Source organism: Nerophis lumbriciformis, linkage group LG14 (assembly GCF_033978685.3).
Source record: "Nerophis lumbriciformis linkage group LG14, RoL_Nlum_v2.1, whole genome shotgun sequence".
Taxonomy (NCBI): domain Eukaryota; kingdom Metazoa; phylum Chordata; class Actinopteri; order Syngnathiformes; family Syngnathidae; genus Nerophis; species Nerophis lumbriciformis.
The window spans coordinates 29,472,046-29,495,323 of NC_084561.2; the positions used below are offsets into that span (position 1 = coordinate 29,472,046).

Consider the following 23,278-nt stretch of genomic DNA (forward strand, 5'->3'; position numbering starts at 1 on the left):
ACAAAATACTCATTAAAACAATTTGATATAGTTGTCTTATCAGACAAAGTACCAGATTGAGTAATTAAAGGACTTGGAAAGTCATTTGTTGTCACATGATTCAAATAAGCTTTTATGGTTTGCCAAAACTTTTTGGGATCATTTATGTTTTTTGCATTCATGCAGGTAAAAATCAGACTTGGCTCTCTTAACAAGCGAAGTACATTTATTTCTAAGCTGGCGAAAGCTAAGCCAGTCAGCCTCTGTCTTTATTTTTCGAGCCCTCTCTCTTCGAGAAGGTTTCCAATTGCAGAGGAAAACCAGGGATATTTCGACCTTTAACTCCAAATTTTCGAAAGGGAGCATGTTTATTGACTATTCGTTGAAATTCATTATAAAAGTATTTCAACGCTATCTCAATATCATCAATTAAAGCAACTCTGTTCCACTGAAAGGCAGCTAAGTCATATATAAAAGCTGGGAGGCAAAAGTTTTTAATATCTCTTTTGCATGTAATAGTGGGTTTTGATTTTGGTAGCTTGCAATTTCTAACAGCTGCAATTGTACAATGGTCACTCAAGTCATTGGCAAACACCCCAGTGCCAGTGTACTTATGGGGAGCGTTGGTTAGAATTAGATCAAGTAAAGATGATTTTGAAGAGTTTTTAGTATTGGGTCGAGTTGGGGAAGTGATTACCGTATTTTTCGGAGTATAAGTCGCACCGGAGTATAAGTCGCACCTGCTGAAAATGCATAATAAAGAAGGAAAAAAACATACATAAGTCGCACTGGAGCCCGGCCAAACTATGAAAAAAACTGCGACTTATAGTCAGAAAAATACGGTAATTGACTTAAATTTAGTGAGTTGCATACAGCTTTAAGGTTATCAGAAGAGGAAGTCAACCAGTCAAAATTTAAATCACCAACCAAGAGAAGTTCACTAGCATTTAACCCACTCATAAAGGATTCAAGAGAGGCAAGGGCTTCAGTGGGGGCAGAGGGAGGTCTATAACACCCTACAATTGCGAGAGGTTGGCCATGTGAGAATTCAAGCTGCAGGGCAAGGAGTTCAAATCGTTTAGTGATTGACAGTGATGATAATAAGGTAACATTAAATTTGTTTTTTATATACATAGCCACTCCTCCACCTTTTCGAGGACGATCGCATCGGAAGACATTATATCCATTTATAGCAATGTCCTTGTCAGAGACTGCTTTGCTTAGCCAGGTTTCTGATAAGATAAATATGTCTGCATTGGTTGTTTGAATACAGATTTTGACTAAGTCTAATTTTGGCAGTAAACTTCTAATATTTGAATGACTTAAACCAAGACCTGACCTAGCTCTAAATTCATCAGGACTACTGATGAATAAATCTGGGCCTGGATTTGGTTGCACATTGCCTGATAGCAGAAGTAAGAGCAATATAAAAAGGTTCCATTTCATATGGCAAGGTAACCCGATGACAACTGATTGGTTGAATTTGGGTGAATTATAATAGTGAAATCTTGGAGGGACTCTCTCTACATTTATGTTAAGCAACTGTGTGAGGACGGTTCAGCGTGACTGCCAGCAGGAGCACCTTTGATATGAAAAATGTGCAGAACAGTATTCAGCATATTCCCACCATTTGTCAGTCGCATCCCCCATGTGCAAAGACCCTTGCACCAAATACAAATTTAATGTGCAGGGAGACGGAGTTAGACTTCTAATGAAACTATAACTGGCCATGTTGTCTTCTGATCTTATTTAAAATCAAAAGATGGATGCAGAGTGGTGAGGCCGATGCCCTTTCCTATGTAGGACCGGTTCTCACAAGGTTGATTAGGCCCGTCCTGATTGGTTGAGTATGTACAAACGGATTTTAATTGCAAGGATAACGAGTGACTAAGCTAACTGAATCCCATTAGACGGCAAAGCTTGCATGAAACAGGGCACAGTATTCCAAAGGTCTAATTAACAGCGACTACAGAATAGGACTAGTGGAAGCAAAGACAGAGAAAATGACAAACCTCAGAAGCACAGCTGATAAGATAATTGCCACGCCAAGGATGTATCTGTCATATTTTGATCCTCCTCTCATCCCGGTAATATGGGTGTGTGGACAGCAGAAACGACAGTGATGAATAATAATAAATTAAAGGTTTTAGTTAATGTCTCTCCAATGAGAAAGTACTTAGGCAGGATTTAGTTTCAAAAGTGACCTCAAAGTTGTTCAACTAACGGCTCATTTGGAGTGTGGGCACTTTAATCTTGTCAATTTATTGAAACGAGAAAGAGCCCAATTTGTGTCTGCAATGTGCTGTTAAAGGGGTCATATTATGCAAAAACATATTTTCTGAGGATGGTGTTCTGCTGACCTCGACTGCGGATGTTGTGGATCGGTGGAGGGAATACTTCGAAGACCTCCTCAATCCTACCAGCACGTCTTCCTATGAGGAAGCAGGGCCTGGGGAATCTGTGGTGGGCTCTCCTATTTCTGGGGCTGACGTTGCCGAGGTAGTTAAAAAGCTCCTCGGTGGCAAGGCCCCGGGGGTGGATGAGATCCACCCGGAGTTCCTTAAGGCTCTGGATGTTGTGGGGCTGTCTTGGTTGACAAGACTCTGCAACATCGCGTGGACATCGGGGGCGGTACCTCTGGATTGGCAGACCGGGGTGGTGGTTCCTCTCTTTAAGAAGGGGAACCGGAGGGTGTGTTCCAACTATCGTGGGATTACACTCCTCAGCCTTCCCGGTAAGGTCTATTCAGGTGTACTGGAGAGGAGGCTACGCCGGATAGTCGAACCTCGGATTCAGGAGGAACAGTGTGGTTTTCGTCCTGGTCGTGGAACTGTGGACCAGCTCTATACTCTCGGCAGGGTCCTTGAGGGTGCATGGGAGTTTGCTCAACCAGTCTATATGTGCTTTGTGGACTTGGAGAAGGCATTCGACCGTGTACCCCGGGAAGTCCTGTGGGGAGTGCTCAGAGAGTATGGGGTAACGGACTGTCTTATTGTGGCGGTTCGCTCCCTGTATAATCAGTGTCAGAGCTTGGTCCACATTGCCGGCAGTAAGTCGGACCCGTTTCCAGTGAGGGTTGGACTCCGCCAGGGCTGCTCTTTGTCACCGATTCTGTTCATAACCTTTATGGACAGAATTTCTAGGCGCAGTCAAGGCGTTGAGGGTATCTGGTTTGGTGGCTGCAGGATTAGGTCTCTGCTTTTTGCAGATGATGTGGTCCTGATGGCTTCATCTGGCCAAGATCTTCAGGTCTCACTGGATCGGTTCGCAGCCGAGTGTGAAGCGACTGGGATGGGAATCAGCACCTCCAAATCCGAGTCCATGGTTCTCGCCCGGAAAAGGGTGGAGTGCCATCTCCGGGTTGGGGAGGAGATCTTGCCCCAAGTGGAGGAGTTCAAGTACCTCGGAGTCTTGTTCACGAGTGAGGGAAGAGTGGATCGTGAGATTGACAGGCGGATCGGTGCGGCGTCTTCAGTAATGCGGACGCTGTATCGATCCGTTGTGGTGAAGAAGGAGCTGAGCCAGAAGGCAAAGCTCTCGATTTACTGGTCGATCTACGTTCCCATCTTCACCTATGGTCATGAGCTTTGGGTCATGACCGAAAGGACAAGATCACGGGTACAAGCGGCCGAAATGAGTTTCCTCCGCCGGGTGGCGGGGCTCTCCCTTAGAGATAGGGTGAGAAGCTCTGTCATCCGGGGGGAGCTCAAAGTAAAGCCGCTGCTCCTCCACATCGAGAGGAGCCAGATGAGGTGGTTCGGGCATCTGGTCAGGATGCCACCCAAACGCCTCCCTCGGGAGGTGTTTCGGGCACGTCCGACCGGTAGGAGGCCACGGGGAAGACCCAGGACACGTTGGGAAGACTATGTCTCCCGGCTGGCCTGGGAACGCCTCGGGATCCCCCGGGAGGAGCTGGACGAAGTGGCTGGGGAGAGGGAAGTCTGGGCTTCCCTGCTTAGGCTGCTGCCCCCGCGACCCGACCTCGGGTAAGCGGAAGAAGATGGATGGATGGGTGGATATTTTCTGTTGGTACATGTTTTTGTTTATGTGGGATCCCCATATGTCCCATAATTACAAATCAAACCATGGAGCATGGCAGAGATATTCATTAAACAATGTTGCCTTGTTCTAAATTACCTGTTTGGAATTTTGGTAACGGTACAAAAATGTATTTTCGATACTTTTAGGTACTTTCTGTACTTTTCCAAATAAAGGGGACCACAAAAATTGCATTATTGCTTTTATTTTTTAACAAAAAATCTTACGGTACATTAAACATATGTTTCTTATTGCAAGTTTGTCCTGAAATAAAATAGTGAACATACGAGACAACTTGTCTTTTTGTAGTAAGTAAGCAAACAAAGGCTCCTAATTTACCAGCTGGCATATGCAGTAACATATTGTGTCATTTTCCATTCTATTATTTTGTCAAAATTATGAGGGACAAGTGGTAAAAAATTAATTATTAATCTACTTGTTCATTTACTGTTAAGATCTGCTTACTTTCTCTTTTAACATGTTCTATCTATACTTCTGTTAACATTTAATAATCACTTATTCATCTGTTGTTTGGATACTTTACATTAGTTTTGGATTATACCACAAATTTGGGTATAAATCCAATACCAAGTCGTTACAGGATTATACAATGGTCATAATTTAAGTCCTCATGTGTCTAGGGACATATTTCCTGAGTTTATAAACATAATATATATAATTTTTTTAAACGAAAGAAGATTTTGTGATACTACAAAATATCGATGTAATCATAGTGGTATCGACTAGATACGCACCTGTACTTGGTATCATTACAGCGGATGTCAGGTGTAGATCCACCCCATGGCGTTTGTTTACATGTTGACGCCGGTGAGCTACGGTGTGTAGTGAAGCATGTTTAGCTATTCCTCAACCTGCAGGGATGATACTTGTAAGAAACATACTTTATTTGTCGCCATGGAGGCGAGGATTAGTGATTTAGAAGTAGCTAAAACACTGCAGACTGCGGCTGGACTTTAGCCGCTAGCTAACTAGCCATGTCTTAAAGCACCTTTTCCTGAGGACGTTTCAGTGTTATAGCTTCACCTTTATCTTTAGTTTTTAAGCCAAAATGCGTCCGTTCTCCTTTTTCTGTCTACACACTGTGTCTGCTTGTAAGTACTCCTTGATTGAGTGCTGCTGAACATGCTCCTCTGCTCGTAAACCAGCAATGTCACAACATGACGACGACGGGGTGGCCTTAGGGTGGTGGACCGGTACATTTTAGAAGCGGTATAGTACCGAATATGATTCATTAGTGTCGCGGTACTATACTAATACCAGTATACCGTACAACCCTAGAAGGTAGTAATATTTTTTTCCTTGGTTACATCAGCGGTTATCTCCATACATGGTAAAGGTTTTACCTGAAGCCCTCTGCGCGAGTCTGCCATTTTTTATTTTCCTACAGCAGTTGTAGTCCAAACAAAAATATTTCCACAGTACGACCCGTTGACTGTAATTGTTTGTACTAATCAGCACAGGTCACTACACAAACTTTCAGCCTCATCTCAATAAGTAAGAAGTCCCTGGTAAATGTTTGTGTTTCGTGACAATTGACCTACTTGGAATATCTGACGCCCGGGGCCAAGCGAGAATTGCAGCCCAATATGGAGGCACAGAGCTTGGCTAAGGCTAAAATACTCCCGCCATGGTTGGAAGACAAAATACAGAGGGATTTATCCAGAATTACATTTAATCGCAGAGACAATTCCTACAACGTATGGCAACAGTGGATATAATGAAGCGTTATGTCCAGCAACAGCAGATTTACAAATGGAGTACTATGTTAGTGAGGTAGCACGGTTAGCTTGTGGTGTTAGCTTAACCTTCATACATGTCATAAACAGACTACTTACAATTCTACAGTATATTCCTGCATGGAAGTACGTCGTCGTTTCAAATAGAGTAATAGACATTATAATAACACATAGTTCTGTATACTTATAGGTTTATGGACTGAAATAAATTACAAACAAAACTTTGAGGTGCCTTTATTTCCTTGGTTCTGAAGTTCCTTCTTTTTCTCTATGCTCTTGTTGCGAGGCAGACTAGCTCATCAGACCACAGAACAATTTTCCACTTTGCATCAGTCCATCTTAGATGAGCTCGGGCCCAGTGAAGCTGGCAGCGTTTCTGGGTGTTGTTGATAAATGGCTTTCGCTTTGCATAGTAGAGTTTTAACTTGCACTTACAGATGTAGCGACTAACTGTAGTTACTGACAGTGGTTTTCTGAAGTGTTCCTGAGCCCATGTGGTGATATCCTTTACACACTGATGTCGTTTTTTTATGCAGTACCACCTGAGGGATCGAAGGTCCATAATATCATCGCTTAAGTGCAGTGATTTCTCCAGATTCTCAGAACATGTTGATATTATGGACCGTAGATGGTGAAATCCCTAAATTGCTTGCAATAGCTCGTTGACAATTTGCTCACGCATTTGTTCACAAAGTGGTGACCCTCGCCCTATCCTTGTTTGTGAATGACTGAGCATTTCGTAGAAGCTGCTTTTATACCCAATCATGGCACCCACTAGTCAAGAGGGGAGGAGTATATTTACAGCTAGAATTCACCAAGTCAAGTATTTCACATATATATATATATATATATATATATATATATATATATATATATATATATATATATATATATATATATATATATATATATATATATATATATATATAAGAAATACTTGACTTTCAGTGAATTCTAGCTATATATATATATATATATATATATATATATATATATATATATATATATATATATATATATATATATATATATATATATATTTATTTTATTATATATGTATATATAAATAAAAGAAATACTTGAATTTCAGTGTTCATTTATTTACACATATACACACACATAACACTCATCTACTCATTGTTGAGTTAAGGGTTGAATTGTCCATCCTTGTTCTATTCTCTGTCACTATTTTTCTAAGCATGCTGAACACCCTCTCTGATGATGCATTGATGTGTGGCACGCACAAAAGTGCTTTCATCAAATGCATTAGAGTCTGGAATCTTCCATCTCTCCCTAGCATGGCCCAAAACCGGTCAATCTTTGCTTCCTGAGGAAGATTTTCAGTGCCAAGCACTTGGTAGTCCACTACTTCTTCCCGGAGGCTATCCAGGTCCAATCGCAGCTGCGGCTTGGATCTTACAAGCTGTTATGAGAGTAGCGTATGTGTGTGTGTGGCCCTTTAATAGGTGAGCATGTGAGGTGAGTGACGTCAGTGAGTGTGTGGGCGAGAGAAGAGAGGGAGCGGTAGCGTGAGTGCGGCCGGGGACTAGATTGTTTTGTGTTGGATTGGCTGCGTGCAAGCAATCAATAAAGCAAGATTTGCAACTAATCACTGGACTCAGGCAGGAAAGGTGCAACAAAGCGTATTTCTTCATCTTACTCGTCGGCGGCGTCGCCATGGCTGTATCTTCCTCGTTCTTCTGCTTCATCTCCTTGTTGTGTGCGCAGTTGTGCACTGCACTCTCTAAAAGCCGTATATGTTATTGATGTTATATATGGCAGTATTGTCCTGTTTAAGAGTGTCACAACATTGCTGTTTACGGCAGATGAACTGCTGGTAGACAAAAACGTGACTGCTGCTGTTGTGTGTTGTTATCGCGCTGGGAGGACGTTAATGAAACTGCCTAACAATAAACCCACATAAGAAACCAAGAACTCGCCCTCGATCATTCTACAGTTATAATGTGATTGGGCAGGCACACTGTTTATATCGTGGGAAAGCGGACTCAGGTCCGCATGGAGCTGGAGGGGGCATGGCCTCCAGCTCCGCCTGAATTTCGGGAGATTTTCGGGAGAAAATTTGTCCCGGGAGGTTTTCGGGAGAGGCGCTGAATTTCGGGAGTCTCCCGGAAAATCCGGGAGGGTTGGCAAGTATGTGGCTGACAGACTTGGGAATCAGTTGCAAGGGACTTGTGGTACGTTCCATTTGTACTGGGAAGAATGAATTTCCGAGTTCCTTGTCGTAAATTTTAACAGGAACATCCCCTAAAGTCGGATTTTCTAATCAGAAAGTCACAGATTAGCTTCCAAAGATGGCTGCTCTGGTTGTAAACAATAACAGAAGCTTCTGTAACATCCGTTATTAGAACTTCTGACTATATTTTTTCACACATCATCTCTATATGATGTTGTGGGGAGGCGGGGCCGGCAGACCGACAGCAAGGCAGGGCACACCGGAGCCCGCTCCAAGATGGCGGCGAGGAGATGTGGCCGGCAGTCCAACAGCGAGGTAGGGCATACCGGAGCCCGCTCAAAGATTGCGGCGAGGAGGCGCGGACGGCGAGCAAGCGGCGAGGCGGTGCACGCCGAGATCGAAGCCGCAATTGTTACCTGGTGCGTGGATCGCGCACCTGGTCACAATCAGTTAATCTCCTCGCAAGGTATAAAAGGGCGACAGCCTAGGACGTGGGGGAGAGAGTTGGAGAGCGAGAAGCGGATGCTGAGCGCGAGAGGCAGAGAGCCAGAGGCAGACGACGGCGCGGAAGGCTGAAAAGCAGACGGCGGAGCGAGCAGAAGAAGGAGCCGCAACTGAAAAGCGACCCAACCGCAGACGGGTTTTAATGAAAAATAAAGAAGTCAAAACCGGGTCGCAGGATGTCTATCCTTGATGGTACTGTGAACCCACACAACGGCTTGAGTCGTTCACAGATGTATTGTTGGCCGTTTATATACGGTTATGTTACTGTAGTGTAAATTATTATTTTTATACTGTGTTTTTACACGTTCTTCATCGTTATCAGCTTGTTTCCCTGTCATCCACCGTGTTTGAAGGTTGCAGAAGGAGTACAGATTTTTACATATTGTAAGGCAACTGCAAGAGTGGCTTTTCGTGGATGCGGCCATCATGATTTCCAACTTCATAACTGCAAAATTTAATTCGGCTGTGACTGCATTCCAAGTTAGGACTTTCAACTTCCGAGGTTAATGGAATGCACCATTGGCCTGGGACAGGGCTTTGGCACGTAAAAATAAGAACGCCCAAAAAGCGGCGCATTCTGAAGAGACAGTCAGAAAGCGGCTTGAAGATGGTCTGTAAAACAAAGTCTATGGAACATTTGTACCTAACCACTTTTCGTTTCCAAAAGGAAATGAAAACAAATCATAATATGACCCCTTTAAATCTGCCTTTGCAGCTTTAGCCTGTTAGTATTTACTATTAGCTGTATGTTGAGGACATTTGAGTTGGTTTTGCTTTGGGGAATTTGCTTAGACAATGCACAAATTGCTCATTATTTTTTCCCCATACCCAAATTAAAAGGTAGGTGCAATTAGTCGGTCAGAAAAGTTAATCTCATACATAAATAATCATGAGGGGTATGTGTGGATTGTATGAGAGGAGAGGCTGACTCTGCATAAATCACGCATGTAAATGCAGACTAATTAATGCAGCCAAAACCAAAGACCATTAACAGCTAAATTTGAAAAATGAACCTAGCATGTCACAATATAATTTTTCCATTAATATTTCATTACAATAATATAACTTATGTTAACAGATTTAAAAAGGTTACTTTGAAGATAGAGCACAAAGTGAACATGTTTAGTGGTTGAAACAACTTGGTGTATGGTACCAATTATTCTAGTTTCTATTGATCTCCTGTCGACGCCAGCAGGCACCTGCTCATTTATCTTCATTAATTTTGCAAATAGCTGAAGACAGTATGTTTACATGTCCTTACTATATTTTATGTTGTGTTCATCTGTTTGACAACTGCGTCGCTCACTGTCATGTAAGGCTCTTGAACGACAACAACCGTTATCGTTGCAAAGGACCTGGATGGATGATTTATGAATAATCACTGCAATTCCTGTGAGCAGAATACCAAGCCACCAAAAGCTTTGAGAGTGCTGCATAAATCTGATGTAATTGCTGAAATAACGCTCAGTGTTACTGAACGTTATTATCAACATACACTGGGGACATTTGAATGCGTCGCATTAAAGGTGCCATATGTAATAATCTCATGTCAAGTCATTATTCAATGGCCCTCATATGTCAAGAGGCATTAATAAATCATGTTCTTGTTGAATACCTGTATAACTGATAACGGTAGTTCAGCCGGGATATGCTCATTTCAAAATTAGATTTACAGACCCGAAATATTGTTATTGTTTTCATTTCGATGCCCCGCCCTCCACCATTTGACCAATTAGAAAGTCTGTGAGTGTGTCACATCCAAGTTGCCAGTTATGCACCGCCCTCTTCGTCTCGCTACTGCCACTGGTAAAGTTACTAAACATGTCAGACCTTAGTAAATCTAAAAGGCATCATTATGATTCTCAAATTATTCATGACAGAGCCAGGAACAAAACAAGGATTTGTATCGGGGATGCCTTTGAAATATGGAGACGATTGAAGGCGGGGAAGATTTTTTCATCTGATGCCAAACTTGCTAATTTCCTCCTTGATAGGTAAGTCAGGCATTTATGTTTTCTCATTACTTGTAATAAATGAAAATGGACATTTCGTATGTACTATATTGTCCAATACAGTCGATGACAGACCTGGGCAAATTAAGGCCCGCTTTTCAATCTGGCCCGCATTCCCAAATAATTTTTGAGGCAATTTTTCAAATAACTTCAGGTAACTAAACTTTGTTAATATTTTAAGTATATTTTATTTTTATTTTGAGGGCTTCTAACATTTTAGATCAGGGGTGTCTAAGGTTGCATACTGAAAAGTAGCGTATGAGTGGCCATTCTGAAAATATTGTATTTAAAAGAAAATGCTAAAAACAGATCATATATACATTTAAAGACAAAACTTTGTTATATATGACTAAGTATATTCTTTATTATTTTCAAATTACCAACATTTTCTCATTAAGTTCCAAGTTTTGCCCTTTTCCTTACATTTTTGCTGTTGTTCTTTTTTGATAATACACAACTTCTTAAATTTTAGCGGACACGTTAGGTACATTTGAATAAAATATCAGTAGCGGATCGATTTTGCTGATACTAGCCTGATTTTTACTTTGTATCGGATGGGAAAGAAAATCAGTGGTATCAGGGACGGCGTGGCGCAGTGGAGGAGTGGCCGTGCGCAACCCGAGGGTCCCTGGTTCAATCCCCACCTAGTACCAACCTCGTCATGTCCGTTGTGTCCTGAGCAAGACACTTCACCCTTGCTCCCGATGGGTGCTGCTTAGCGCCTTGCATGGCAGCTCCCTCCACCAGTGTGTGAATGTGTGTGTGAATGGGTAAATGTGGAAGCAGTGTCAAAGCGCTTTGAGTACCTTGAAGGTAGAAAAGCGCTATACAAGTACAACTCATTTATCATTTATTTATCGCACATCACTAATTGTAACATAACCAAATTACTTTTAAAGGTGAGTAACTAATAATATAAAATCTATTCCATGTTGGAAGTAATTTCCCCAATCAATCCAGAGTTTTAACTAATGAGATGTATAAAACATGTACAACCATTAAATAATAACCTACGAGGAATTTCTAGACAGTAAAAACTGGGAGAGATGTTTTTTTAGTCTTGAAAGACTGAAGTTGCTGCTATATTGATTTGTACACCTTAACAAACATAATCTGTTTTCAGTGAGCTGTTATGAAGTATATAATTTTTACACGTGAGGAATTATATTTATTTATGTCGTTAACTTGTCTTGTGTTGCAGAGATCTTGTGTTGACCTGTGTTTGCCGCTCCAGCCTTTTTTTCGCCTCCTTTAGAACAGGATCAGTAAAACGAACCGTCATCTCTGGGTTCTCCCTTTGGGCTCTTAAAGCGCTTCCAACCACACGACCTGCATAACTAGAAAGACAAATTATATCAAATTACATTGTGGAAAAGCAAGAGCGAGCAACTTCTAACTTGACACATGAAATGACACGGACAACAAGCAGTTGAGCAGACATTTAATAATTATGTTCGTCCAAACATTCATCAAGTCATAAATTCAGCAACAACAATGTACATAATCACTATCATAAACATCTACTAAACCATATTTGAGAAGGCAATACTCTTTAGATCATAGATCATGTATGGTATTAGAGCTGACAATTAATATCCAAAATGTATGATGAAGGTGGAGGAGGACCTAAATCCTTCACTATATGAACATTGGTGCTCAAAGTGGGTTAGTTAGTAGGAATTACCCCAAAATAACCATCACAAAAGACCCACATTGGTCGGTACTAGTTTTTGTCCCGATATCAATATTTTGGTACCAAAATTATTTCGATACTTTTTGGTATTTTTCGATACTTTTCTAAATAAAGGGGACCATAAAAAAAATGGCATTATTGGCTTTATTTTAACCAAAAAATCTTACGGTACATTAAACATATGTTTTTATTGCAAGTTTGTTCTTAAATAAAATACTGAACGTACAAGACAACTTGTCTTTTAGTAGTAAGTAAGCAAACAAAGGCTCCCAATTAGTCTGCTGACATATGCAGTAACATATTGTGTCATTTTCCATTCTATTATTTTGTCAAAATTATTAAGGACAAGTGGTAGAAAATGAATTATTAATCTACTTGTTCATTTACTGTTAATATCTGGCACTTTTGTCTTTTAACATGTTCTATCTACACTTCTGTTGAAATGTACAGTATATATATATATATATATATATATATATATATATATATATATATATATATATATATATATATATATATATATATATATATATATATATATATATAAATATATATATATATATCTATATATCTATATATATATATATATATACACATATATATATATATATATATATATATATATATATATATATATATATATATATATATATATATATATATATATATATATATATATATATATATATAAATTGGTCATATTTAAAGTCCTCATGTGTCCAGGGACGTATTTCTTGAGTTTATAAACATAAAAAAAAAATTTTAATGTTGTGATGCCAGAAAATATCGATGTAATCATAGTAGTATCAAAAAGATACGCTCCTGTACTTGGTATCATTACAGTGGATGTTAGGTGTAGATCCACCAATGCCGTTTGTTTACATTTTGACGCCGGTGAGCCACAGTGTGTAGTGAAGCATGTTTAGCTATTCCTCGTACTGCAGGGATGATACTTGTAAGAAACGTACTTTATTTGTTGCCTCGGAGGCGACTTAAAGCACCTCTTCCGGTGGGCATTTCATTGTTATAACATCACCTTTATTGTTAGTTTTTAAGTCAAAATGCGTCCGTTCTCCCTTTTCTGTCTACACACTGTGTCTGCGTGTAAGTACTCTATGATTGTGCGCTACCGAACATGCTCGTAAACCAGCAATAACCTGACGTGACGACGACGGGTGCGCGGGGGGGTGGTGGACCGTTACTTTTCAGAGACGGTATAGTACTGAATATGATTCATTAGTGTTGTTGTTTGTGGTTACCAGTAGGAAGAACCATGTCGAGCTGCATGAATAACTTGGCTTTAATAAAGACTTCAGGAGGACAGCAATTTTACATACGCACTGCATGAGAGAGTGGTAATAACTGATTCCCTGATGTGCACACCCTGGTGGTGTGTTCGAAAATTACAACAACAAAACAGTCATTTTACCAAATGATCTACATCCTTCCCTTTTAGTTAAGAGTATCTATATGTAACAGAGATTAAATCTCTTAACTGTGTAGGGTAAGTACAAACAATTCACTATCTGTATGAAATATCTAAACACATCACAGAACAGGTAGAAAAAATACTATCTCTCAAAATAAATCACATGTACATTTGTTTTGTTTTTTTTCTTACTGCACATATTTTGGATTGGGTCTACACACTCGACCTGCACGTGTTGTATAAGCTGTGTCAGTCTGCGTCATGAATCTGGGTCGAATTGGTGATGCACTTTCCGTTTGCCTAATCACTGTCTCTTCTCTCAGTGGTGTGGGAGGGACTAAGTCCACCACGGTATGTCTACCATCCTGAGAGTCTGCTTCGTCGTTCTGAAGAGGTGTTGGTGGTCGTTCTTGAACCGGGAGGATGTGGCGACGATTCCTTCTGTATCTTCTCCCATCGGATTGGATGATGTAGGAACGTGGCTCTTCGCACAACTTTTCCACTATTCCAAGTCGGTCATGTCCAGCAGGAGTTTGCATACGGATCACTTGCCCTTCTGCCAAGGGACTCAGTGGGCGACTTGACTTGTCGTAGTGACGTTTCACCGTAGTTCTCTTGTCGACTAGTTGAGCGTGTACTTGTCTTGAGTCTTTTGCTGTTGGCTGTAGTAGTCTGGTACACACTGGGATAGCTGCGCGCGTTTGTCTTGACATTAACCGTTCGGCAGGGGAACCAATGTCCGCATCTCGGGGAATGTTTCTGAGGTTAAGGAGGTTTAGGAAGACATCAGTTTTGTCCCGGTGGGATTTCTCCATCAGTTGCTTGGCACTCCTGACAGCTCTTTCCGCAAGTCCATTCGACTGGGGAAACTCTGGGCTGCTAGTGGTGTGGATGAAGTCCCACTCCTCAGCAAACTTCCTGAATTGTTCACACTTGATGCATAATCTGATTTCTGATTTGCCTTTCTTGTGCGCAGCGACCATGGATGACACCCAATCTGTTGGTTCGGTGACTGAAGTAATAACGCCTATGCGTTCCATGCGTTCAAGTTCAGCTTTCACACAATCTTGCATCGCTACGGGGATGCGGTGGGACGGCCTTACAACAGGCGGCACATTGGTGTCCACTGTCATTGTGTAAACAACTGGTAGTTCTCCGAGCTCTTCACTGAAGATATCTTGGTATTGTGTGAGGATCCGTGCGCTGAACTCTCCAGTGTTCTCTGTGGTGACATGGTGCACATTGGGACTCAACTCGACTAGCCCCATACGCAGGCATGCACGGAAGCCCAACAGCGATGTCACATTTTTATCCACTATGAAAAATGTCAGTAAGTGGCGCTGTGCCTTTAAAAAGCATGTCAGTGTAGCTTCACCTTGTGTCTCGATTTTGGCTCCTCCGTAAGCAACCAAATTTGTGCTATTGTTTTGTTTGGCGAGTTTCACGCCGCTGTTTACTCTATTGAAAGTATTTAATGACATTACATTGCATTTAGCACCTGTATCCACTTTCATTTCAGTTGGCACGTCATTTATGCACACTGTGACAAATCCTTCATCTTGGTCTCTTTGTTGTGGATTTACAGTGTCAATGCAATTTTCAATTTCCAAGCCATCCACATAGAATGTGTCATTTTCACTTTGGCTGTGTTGATCCATTGTCACATCATGCACAGACTGTCCATAGCGCTTGTTTGTGGTAAACTTGGACTGGCTCTGTGGCTTTGACTTGCAGCATTTTTTGTAGTGATTTTGTTTCATGCAGTTGTGACATTGTTGTCCAAACACTGGACACATTTCCTTTTTTGCTGTGTGACTCCCTCCACAATTGTTACACTTTGTGATAGTCTGGGCAATTTTCTGGAATTTGCCTTTAAATTGCTTGTATTGTGTGGGTTTAATCTCATCAATATTGGTAGCTTGTGTAGCCAATGTTTTGATATTTTCCTCTGTCATTTCGTGAATACGGCAGATTGAGATTGCCTTGGCAAGAGTCAGTTCACTGTCCCTCAGTAATGTCTTTCTCAGAGAGTCGTTTGTGATGCCACACACAATTTTGTCACATATGAGTTCATCAGTTAGATCTCCAAATTGGCCTGTTTTGGCTTTAATCTTCAAATCACTGATGAATGATTCCATGCTCTCCCCATGCTTTTGAATTCTCGAATGGAACTTGTGCCTTTCCAATGTTTTGTTCGTTCGCGGATTGCACATTTCTCTGAACTTCCTCTTCAGGCACTCGGGATCTTCCCGCGACTCCGCAGGAGCGAGAATAGCACCGCCCGCGCCGGCGGCACGCACCTCTGGCACGTACGCAAACGAGCGCTCCCTCTTGATCGCTTCTGGACCAGAGAGGTTTAATAGGATGTATGCGCGGGTCTTCGCGGGCTTGTCCGAGTGAGCAGCAGCAATGAAAATGTCATATTCTTGCTCAAAAATGCGCCAGTTCTCCGCGACATTGTCGTTGAAGACGACTGGGTCTGGACGACGAAACCCGTCCGCCATTATGGATCGGCGTGTCCACCGCACGGCAGGAAAAAAATCTCCGGTGGCAAATTTTAGTACAAAAAGTACTCACAGGCGAGAAGTTTGTCCACTACTCTGACACCATGTTGTTGTTTGTGATTACCAGTAGGAAGAACCATGTCGAGCTGCATGAATAACTTGGCGTTAATAAAGACTTCAGGAGGACAGCAATTTTACATACGCACTGCATGAGAGAGTGGTAATAACTGATTCCCTGATGTGCACACCCTGGTGGTGTGTTCGAAAATTACAACAACAAAACAGTAATTTTACCAAATGATCTACAATTAGTATCGCGGTACTATACTAATACCGGTATACCGTACAACCCTAGTCGGTACTGTATAGTAGTCGAATTCAAAGAATGTGTGTGCACCTGTGACTCTGCAGTACATTTTCTACATATAATATAACAGAGTGGCGGGCCGTGCGTTTCCCACCTAGGCCTTCAGTGATGTCCGACTTCAATGATTACCTCTCAAAATACTATAATTGATGTTACCACATGACCATTGCTGGAGAAATACTATACAGGAACACATTTACTGGCTATTGAATCACATCAACAGTATATAAAACGGGTTATTTTCTGGCGCATTTAAAAATCAATTAAAACGCATCAGCAATTAAAATATATCTTATGTGGTCCTGTCAAAATTAAAATTGCAAAAAACATATTAAAAGTGAAAAAATGAAATATTTGAACTCACAATTTATAGCACCTATTGGACGCCGCTGAATTCTGGTTGGCTACAAACTCAAATTAAAAACAACAGCACTGGAACGAGCATAATATGACACGAAGAGAATATGAATACTTTTCAATATTTAGGGAAAGTAAATTAAAAAAATAATTGTATCTTTAATTATGATCATGATTTCTGGTTATGTTAGGCCAGCAGAGAAGGCCTTACTGGCCCTGACGGCACACCACTGATATAACATAAGGACATAATAAAATCATTATGGTTAAAATAGTATCTAAAAATCTGCATCATAAGTATGCAGTTGATATGACATCATCTGGCCTTTTGTAATATGAGCACTATGCACTTGTGCTTAAAGTGGGAAGCACAAAATCTTCAAGGACATTCACACCACGATCATCTCAATCAATGTTTAGCCAGTTGAAACATTTCATTGTTGTGTTATTAGACACTAAACTTGATCTATCCAGTTACATTTGATGCATACAGAATTCGTCTGCTCAATGCATTTTGGTGTAAAGCAGCCCATTTTACAACAGTCAAATAATCTCCTACAGTGTTCTGTCTCAGGGAATCTCAGGGAAGTAATCTGACCAGTAAGCGCAGACAAGAGTCATTGGTGTGAGCACATTAAGGAGCTACTAAGCCACCGGTGGGCTCTTGAAACACTGAAATAGGAGAAGGGCTTATTAACTTAAATAGGTGCGGTAGAACACCTCTGGCCCACAGCATTTTGTAATGCTCGGTTCTTAAGAGACTTCTTAAAGGGCTCCTTGAATGCTGACAACATTTGCACTTATTTCATAGCTCTGGACCTAAAACATAAGCCTCAATGTAAGATGCACTGACCCCCGAAGGAGACACAGTAGTGATTTTTGTCTTGCTTTCTAATAAGTTTTAGCACGTTTTGAAGTGCCCTATTTTAGCTCCATAATGTGCGCGAGCAATTTCAAATTGCGTAGTAAGGGCCTGATCTACTAAAATTTGTGTGTAATAAAACACGTGCAAACTTGATAGCACAAAAAAGCTGATCTACAGTGGATTGCGTATGTTAAGTGAAAATAATAATGAGTGCAATCCATTTTTCTGTCTGCATGAATATGCAGAAAATATGCTGATTTTCAAAACGCCCACATTACTGGGAGCAGATGATGCAAATATATTAAATAGCATGCGCACTGTGATTTGTCCTTAAATAGAATAGTGAACATACTAGACAACTTGTCTTTTAGTAGTAAGTAAACAAACAAAGGCTCCTAATTTGTCTGCTGATGTATGCAGTAACATATTGTGTAATTTCTCATTAAATTTTGTCAAAATTATGAGGGACAAGCTGTAAAAATTGATTATTAATCCACGTGTTCATTTACTGTTAACATCTGGTTACTTTCTCTTTTAACATGTTCGATCTACACTTCTGTTAAAATCTAATAATCACTTATTCTTCTGTTGTTTGGATATTTTACATTAGTTTTGGATGATACCACAAATGCAGGTATCGATCTGATACCAAGTAGTTACAGGATCATACATTGGTCATATTCAAAGTCCTCGTGTGTCCAGGGACATATTTCCTGAGTTTGTAAGCATAATATGAATTTTTTTTAATGGAAAAAAGATTTTCTGCCGATAAAAAAAATCTATGTAATCATAGTAGTATCAACTAGACACACTATTATATTATATATCATCATATATCATTACAGTGGATGTCAGGTGTAGATCCACCCATGGCATTTGTTTACATTTCGGGTGCTAGCTTGCGATTAGCGGTTAGCTATCGTATCCTCCTACGGTGTGTAGTGAAGCATGCTTAGTTATTATTCGTCCTGCAGGGATGATACTTGTAAGAAACTTACTTTAATTGTCGCCATAGAAGCGAGGATTAGTGATTTAGACGTAGCTAAAACGTTTGCCGCTAGCTAGCTAGCCATGTCTTAAAGCACTTCTTCCTGAGGGCGTTTCAGTGTTATAACTAAGTTTTTAGATCAAAATGCGTCCGTTCTCCCTTTTTCTGTCTACACACTGTGTCTGATTGTAAGTACTTCGTGATTGTGCGCTGTCGGATATGCTCCTCTGCTCGCAAAGCAGCAATGTCATGACGCGCCGTCATGCCCGGGAACCGGTACTTTTCAAACAGAGTATAGTTCCATTTTTTGATTCATTAGTACCACAATACTATACCGTACCGTACAACCCTAATGTCAACATATATGGACTGCCAGAAAAAAAAAAAAATAGACATATATCGTTTATTCAGCAATATAATTTTATAATTTTATAGCTACTGGATGAATTAAAGGGCTGACTAAAATAAATTAAATCGATGCGTTTTAGTGTCTGCAGGGGTTTGTTTTTTTTATGTCGTTTGGTTTTGTCATTTAGGAAATATATAATGATAATGAATCTCCAATATGAAAAAAGGTCTTTCAATAAGCATTGTCTTGCATTTGGTTCACTTTATCACTATATGAATGTGCTGCAGTTGTGATGGTCCACTGCTTCCCTGCATCGTGTCTGCATGCTTAAAACCGTTTGTTGTCTTGAAATTGCGATTCTATATTGCAGATGGAGAGCATGATATAACATGAATGTGGACGGCACATAATACCAGTAGTACACGCAAAAACCTCATTTAAATATGGCGGTCTGCACCACTTTTCAATTGTACACAGTCTTTGTAAATCACACACAATGGGCATAGTTATCACACGCTGTTTAGCGCTTGTTATTTGGATCTTAGTAGTTCAGGCCCGTAAACTATTGGAAACTGGACAAGTCCGTAAATATTCAGCACAGAACTATCCCATAAAATGCTTTATCACATGAACTGCTTTTAAAGTAACAACTTTCTGACATGGAAAAAAAAACACAATTTGTTAATGTAAATTTAAAAAAAACGAAGCAGTTTGACCAATTAGGATAAAGTCTAGTAAACAAGCTTTGTTCGTCTCCAACAAAACCATGTGGATCAGTGCAGCAGTATGGTCAACAAAAACCGATATGAGTGATTCGTCTCACATCTAAAACATGAACGAAACCAAATCGATAATTGCTACGTGTTTAATAAATTTTTAATTTATTAATTGGAGTATTCATTTTGTCTGTATTAACTAGTGTTTCTGCTCTGACCGCTGACTAGACAAAATGTTAGAGTCAAAGTGGATTCCTCCGGAAAAACCCTGATGAGTTACAATAGCCGTCACACCTTGTCAGTTGGACAAATAGCTCGGGAGCTTTTGTAGACATACTGTCTGAAGAAAGCAGAAAAACAACGCTGTAAAAAAGTCTATATGATAGACTTTTAATGCATGAGGCCCAACTTTTACTGTCTTAACTGTTAATGACACAATCAAACCACAGAAGACTAAGGCAGTGGTTAAGATGGGGCAAAGATTGGCTCTAAAAATCCAACAGCCTTAAAAAGAATGCCTTCAGCTATTATTGATTAGCAATTGAGTGAAAGTGACAGGTAAGGCAGAGTGAAAATTGGACGGTAGTTATTATGGTCACAGCAATCTACACTTTAAAGCTGAGGAACTACAATCAATTTTCATGGGTTCCACTAAGAAGGATTCATTGAAAAGATACATTATTTAGGTACCCCCGACTGGAAAAAGAAAGATTCAAATTGTCCTCACTTCTCAGCTGCTGTATGGCCTGAAGGAAATTGAGGAGATCTGCAAAAATCAAAAGCTGAACGGTGAAGCTGGTTTGAATTAGAAATCTGGTCTGTGCGGAAAACGTCTTCTGGAAGTTGAGTAGAGTTCATTGGTTCAGCCTGAGCCATCATACATGAATCATAACTTTAATGGACGTTTGAAAGTAAACAATGTGATAAAGAACATTTTACAACAACCAACAACAGGACACTGTGCTTGTAGGCTGGAAATTGGCGGTCGTACTTGACGGCCACAACCACTTCATGGCTTCACAATAGTTACAGAGTACAAAACTAGACGTTGCGTAATCGCTTGACATACATCGCGGACAATAACTGACAGTCTGCTTTGCCAGTCCAAATGCATTCGCTATTTTTCGTAGTCTTCCCTTGTCCACGTTTCTCGTCGTCTCTCCTTGGACAAATGGACAAAGTTTTTCACTAAGTAGAATCACAGCTGACCTGGACATTCGAAAGTTCTCTTGCCATTCCTCTGACACAACACACTCGGTGACAAACATATCCCACCAGGCTGCCGTTCTTCCAGGGCTTGTCCAAAACCGTTGCTCAACATTGCTATGTTGCCGTCTGAGATGTGTTGTAATCGAAATAGCTGCAATCGCCCGTTTCCTTCTCTTAAGGCATTGATGTGTGATTTCCAAAAGCGCCTGTACATGTACAAGAAGGAGAAACACGGGCATGTCTGGATGACTCGCCTCCATCCTTCTAGTGGTTGCTGCCGAGTTACCGAACAGGTTGTTATTAAGCTGGCTGTGGCGCGGCCTTTCTGGCGTCACTTCCTCTACGAACTCAGTTTGTAAACGATCAATGATTCCATACAAAGCTAAGAGCCGGAGAATCAAGAAATAGATGGCACACTTACCCGTGTAAAAAATTGTCTGAGGAGGGAAACCTTAAACGGTGATTTAGTGTGGCTGAAACGAGGCTTAGGCTAAATAATTATTTGTTTAAGGGGTTAGTGTAGACATAGCCTTAGTGCAGACAGAAAAAGAAAAAACTTGCAGAAATTAATTCTTACGTCCAATCATCTGATGTCTACTACAGTATACATCGGAGGTCAAAATAATCAACTTGCTTCATTTGTTCATAAGTAATGGGAGTCAATCCCAGAGGCAGGTAGACTGTTTTGCTGACTATAGAACTGAAATATAGAGCAGTACCTCGGCTTACTAATGCCCAACCTTAGGAAGTTTTTGAGATACAAGCCCTCTCGCTGAATTTTTTCAAAGTTGCGAGTAGGGATGTAAATATATAAAAATTTGATATCACGGTTATTGTGACCACAATTTTTACGGCTATCATAATTGTGGTATTGTTGAATCAACACACTGAATTTTTTTCTTTTTTTTTTAACTAATCAAAATAATACACTGACACAATATCTCAGGGCATTCAATCGATCGCAACCGGACTGCTTGGTTGTGAGATGACAATGATCTGGATGAATGAGAACCTTCATAGACATTGACACAATATACTTTATTGGCAAATAATCTATAAATATTTTACTGACCATATTTTTATTTCAGTGTTTGAATATGTTTATATACTGTAGCTTAGTTACTTAGACAGCAATGTATTTGTACAAGTTTAGATTGGACTATGTCGTTCCTTAATGCGGAGAGACAATAATGTCTCTTGTTTTCATGTTAGCATTTACGCTAGTTAGCGAGCTTGTGCTAGCTTGCTTCTCCATTAAACCAACAGTGTCACCAGTCTGTGATTTCATCAATGTGTGTTTCTCAGTCACGGTTTTATGACAATTTCAATTTAAACAGTAATAGTAACCGTCGCGAGTTTTACCGTTTATTGTTAGGCGTTGCGAGTAACATTTTTAGTTACGAGCGAGCTTCAGTTTCAGTTTTTCCCAGAAATAAAATGTTTTGTCCTTCTTTCTAACGTCTTTTTCCTGCATTTTTCTCTCGATAAAAAAAGAAGCGCAGGATACTGAGAAAGCGTGCGTAAGTCAACTTCAAAACTGTCTCGACCATAATCACCATGACGGTGCTCAGAATTGTGTTTTTATTCGCCTTTATAAAATATAACAGAGTTACTGACTAGAAAACATTGCATTAGGCCTGCTAACTGCCCTTTGTGTGTGTCAGTGTGGATTGTTTTAGCTCAGTAGTTCATGACACTGTCTTGTAAGACAAGCGGCATGAGTTTAAACCCTGTTTAGGGCATTAATTTTAGTTTTTGTTTTTTTATTTAACTACAATTTATGATGAAAATCACTTAGTTTGCCCTATTTTCCTGGGAAATATCCCATAGTGTGAAATGCATATGTTGACAGGTATGCTGGTAGATGGCATAGCGAATGCCATAGTGAACCTCATACAGATCGATCCAGCATCCACACACTTGATAACATTAGCTATAGCAGACAGCTAGCAAGACATACAAAACTTTGTTTTGTAAACCAAGGGTCCCAGGCCACCCCGGGCTAAATTGTCATTCATTAGAGCCCCCCGCGACCCCAAAGGGAATAAGCGGTAGAAAATGGATGGATGGATAATTGACATTTTACATGCGCTTTAAGTGCTGACAGTGCAAGGGTAGACTGGCCATGGATTGATAGGCGACCATTGTTGTTGTTTATAATGTTCCTCCGCCAGTCCAGGATCAAGCCACTGCAGTTTAGTTAAGACAGAATTGAGAACCAAATTAGCTTTGAAAATGTCTATTAGTATATAACAGGGCACTTTATGTGAAATTTAACAACAAAAAAACTGATTACCTTCCCTTTAGCGCCATCAAC

The 23,278-nt window shown here is 40.4% G+C and overlaps 1 protein-coding gene across 3 annotated transcripts in view; it reads right to left on the reverse strand.

Annotated features, from left to right (window-relative positions):
- The window catches only part of LOC133616415 (glypican-5-like), a 129,319-nt gene that overhangs the window by 32,323 nt on the left and 73,718 nt on the right, over positions 1-23,278 (reverse strand). For all 3 annotated transcript variants that reach the window (XM_061975618.2, XM_061975619.2, XM_061975617.2), the window contains one exon: positions 11,701-11,821. In XM_061975618.2, coding sequence (XP_061831602.1) covers positions 11,701-11,821 — 121 coding nt within the window. The remainder of the gene's footprint in view (positions 1-11,700; positions 11,822-23,278) is intronic.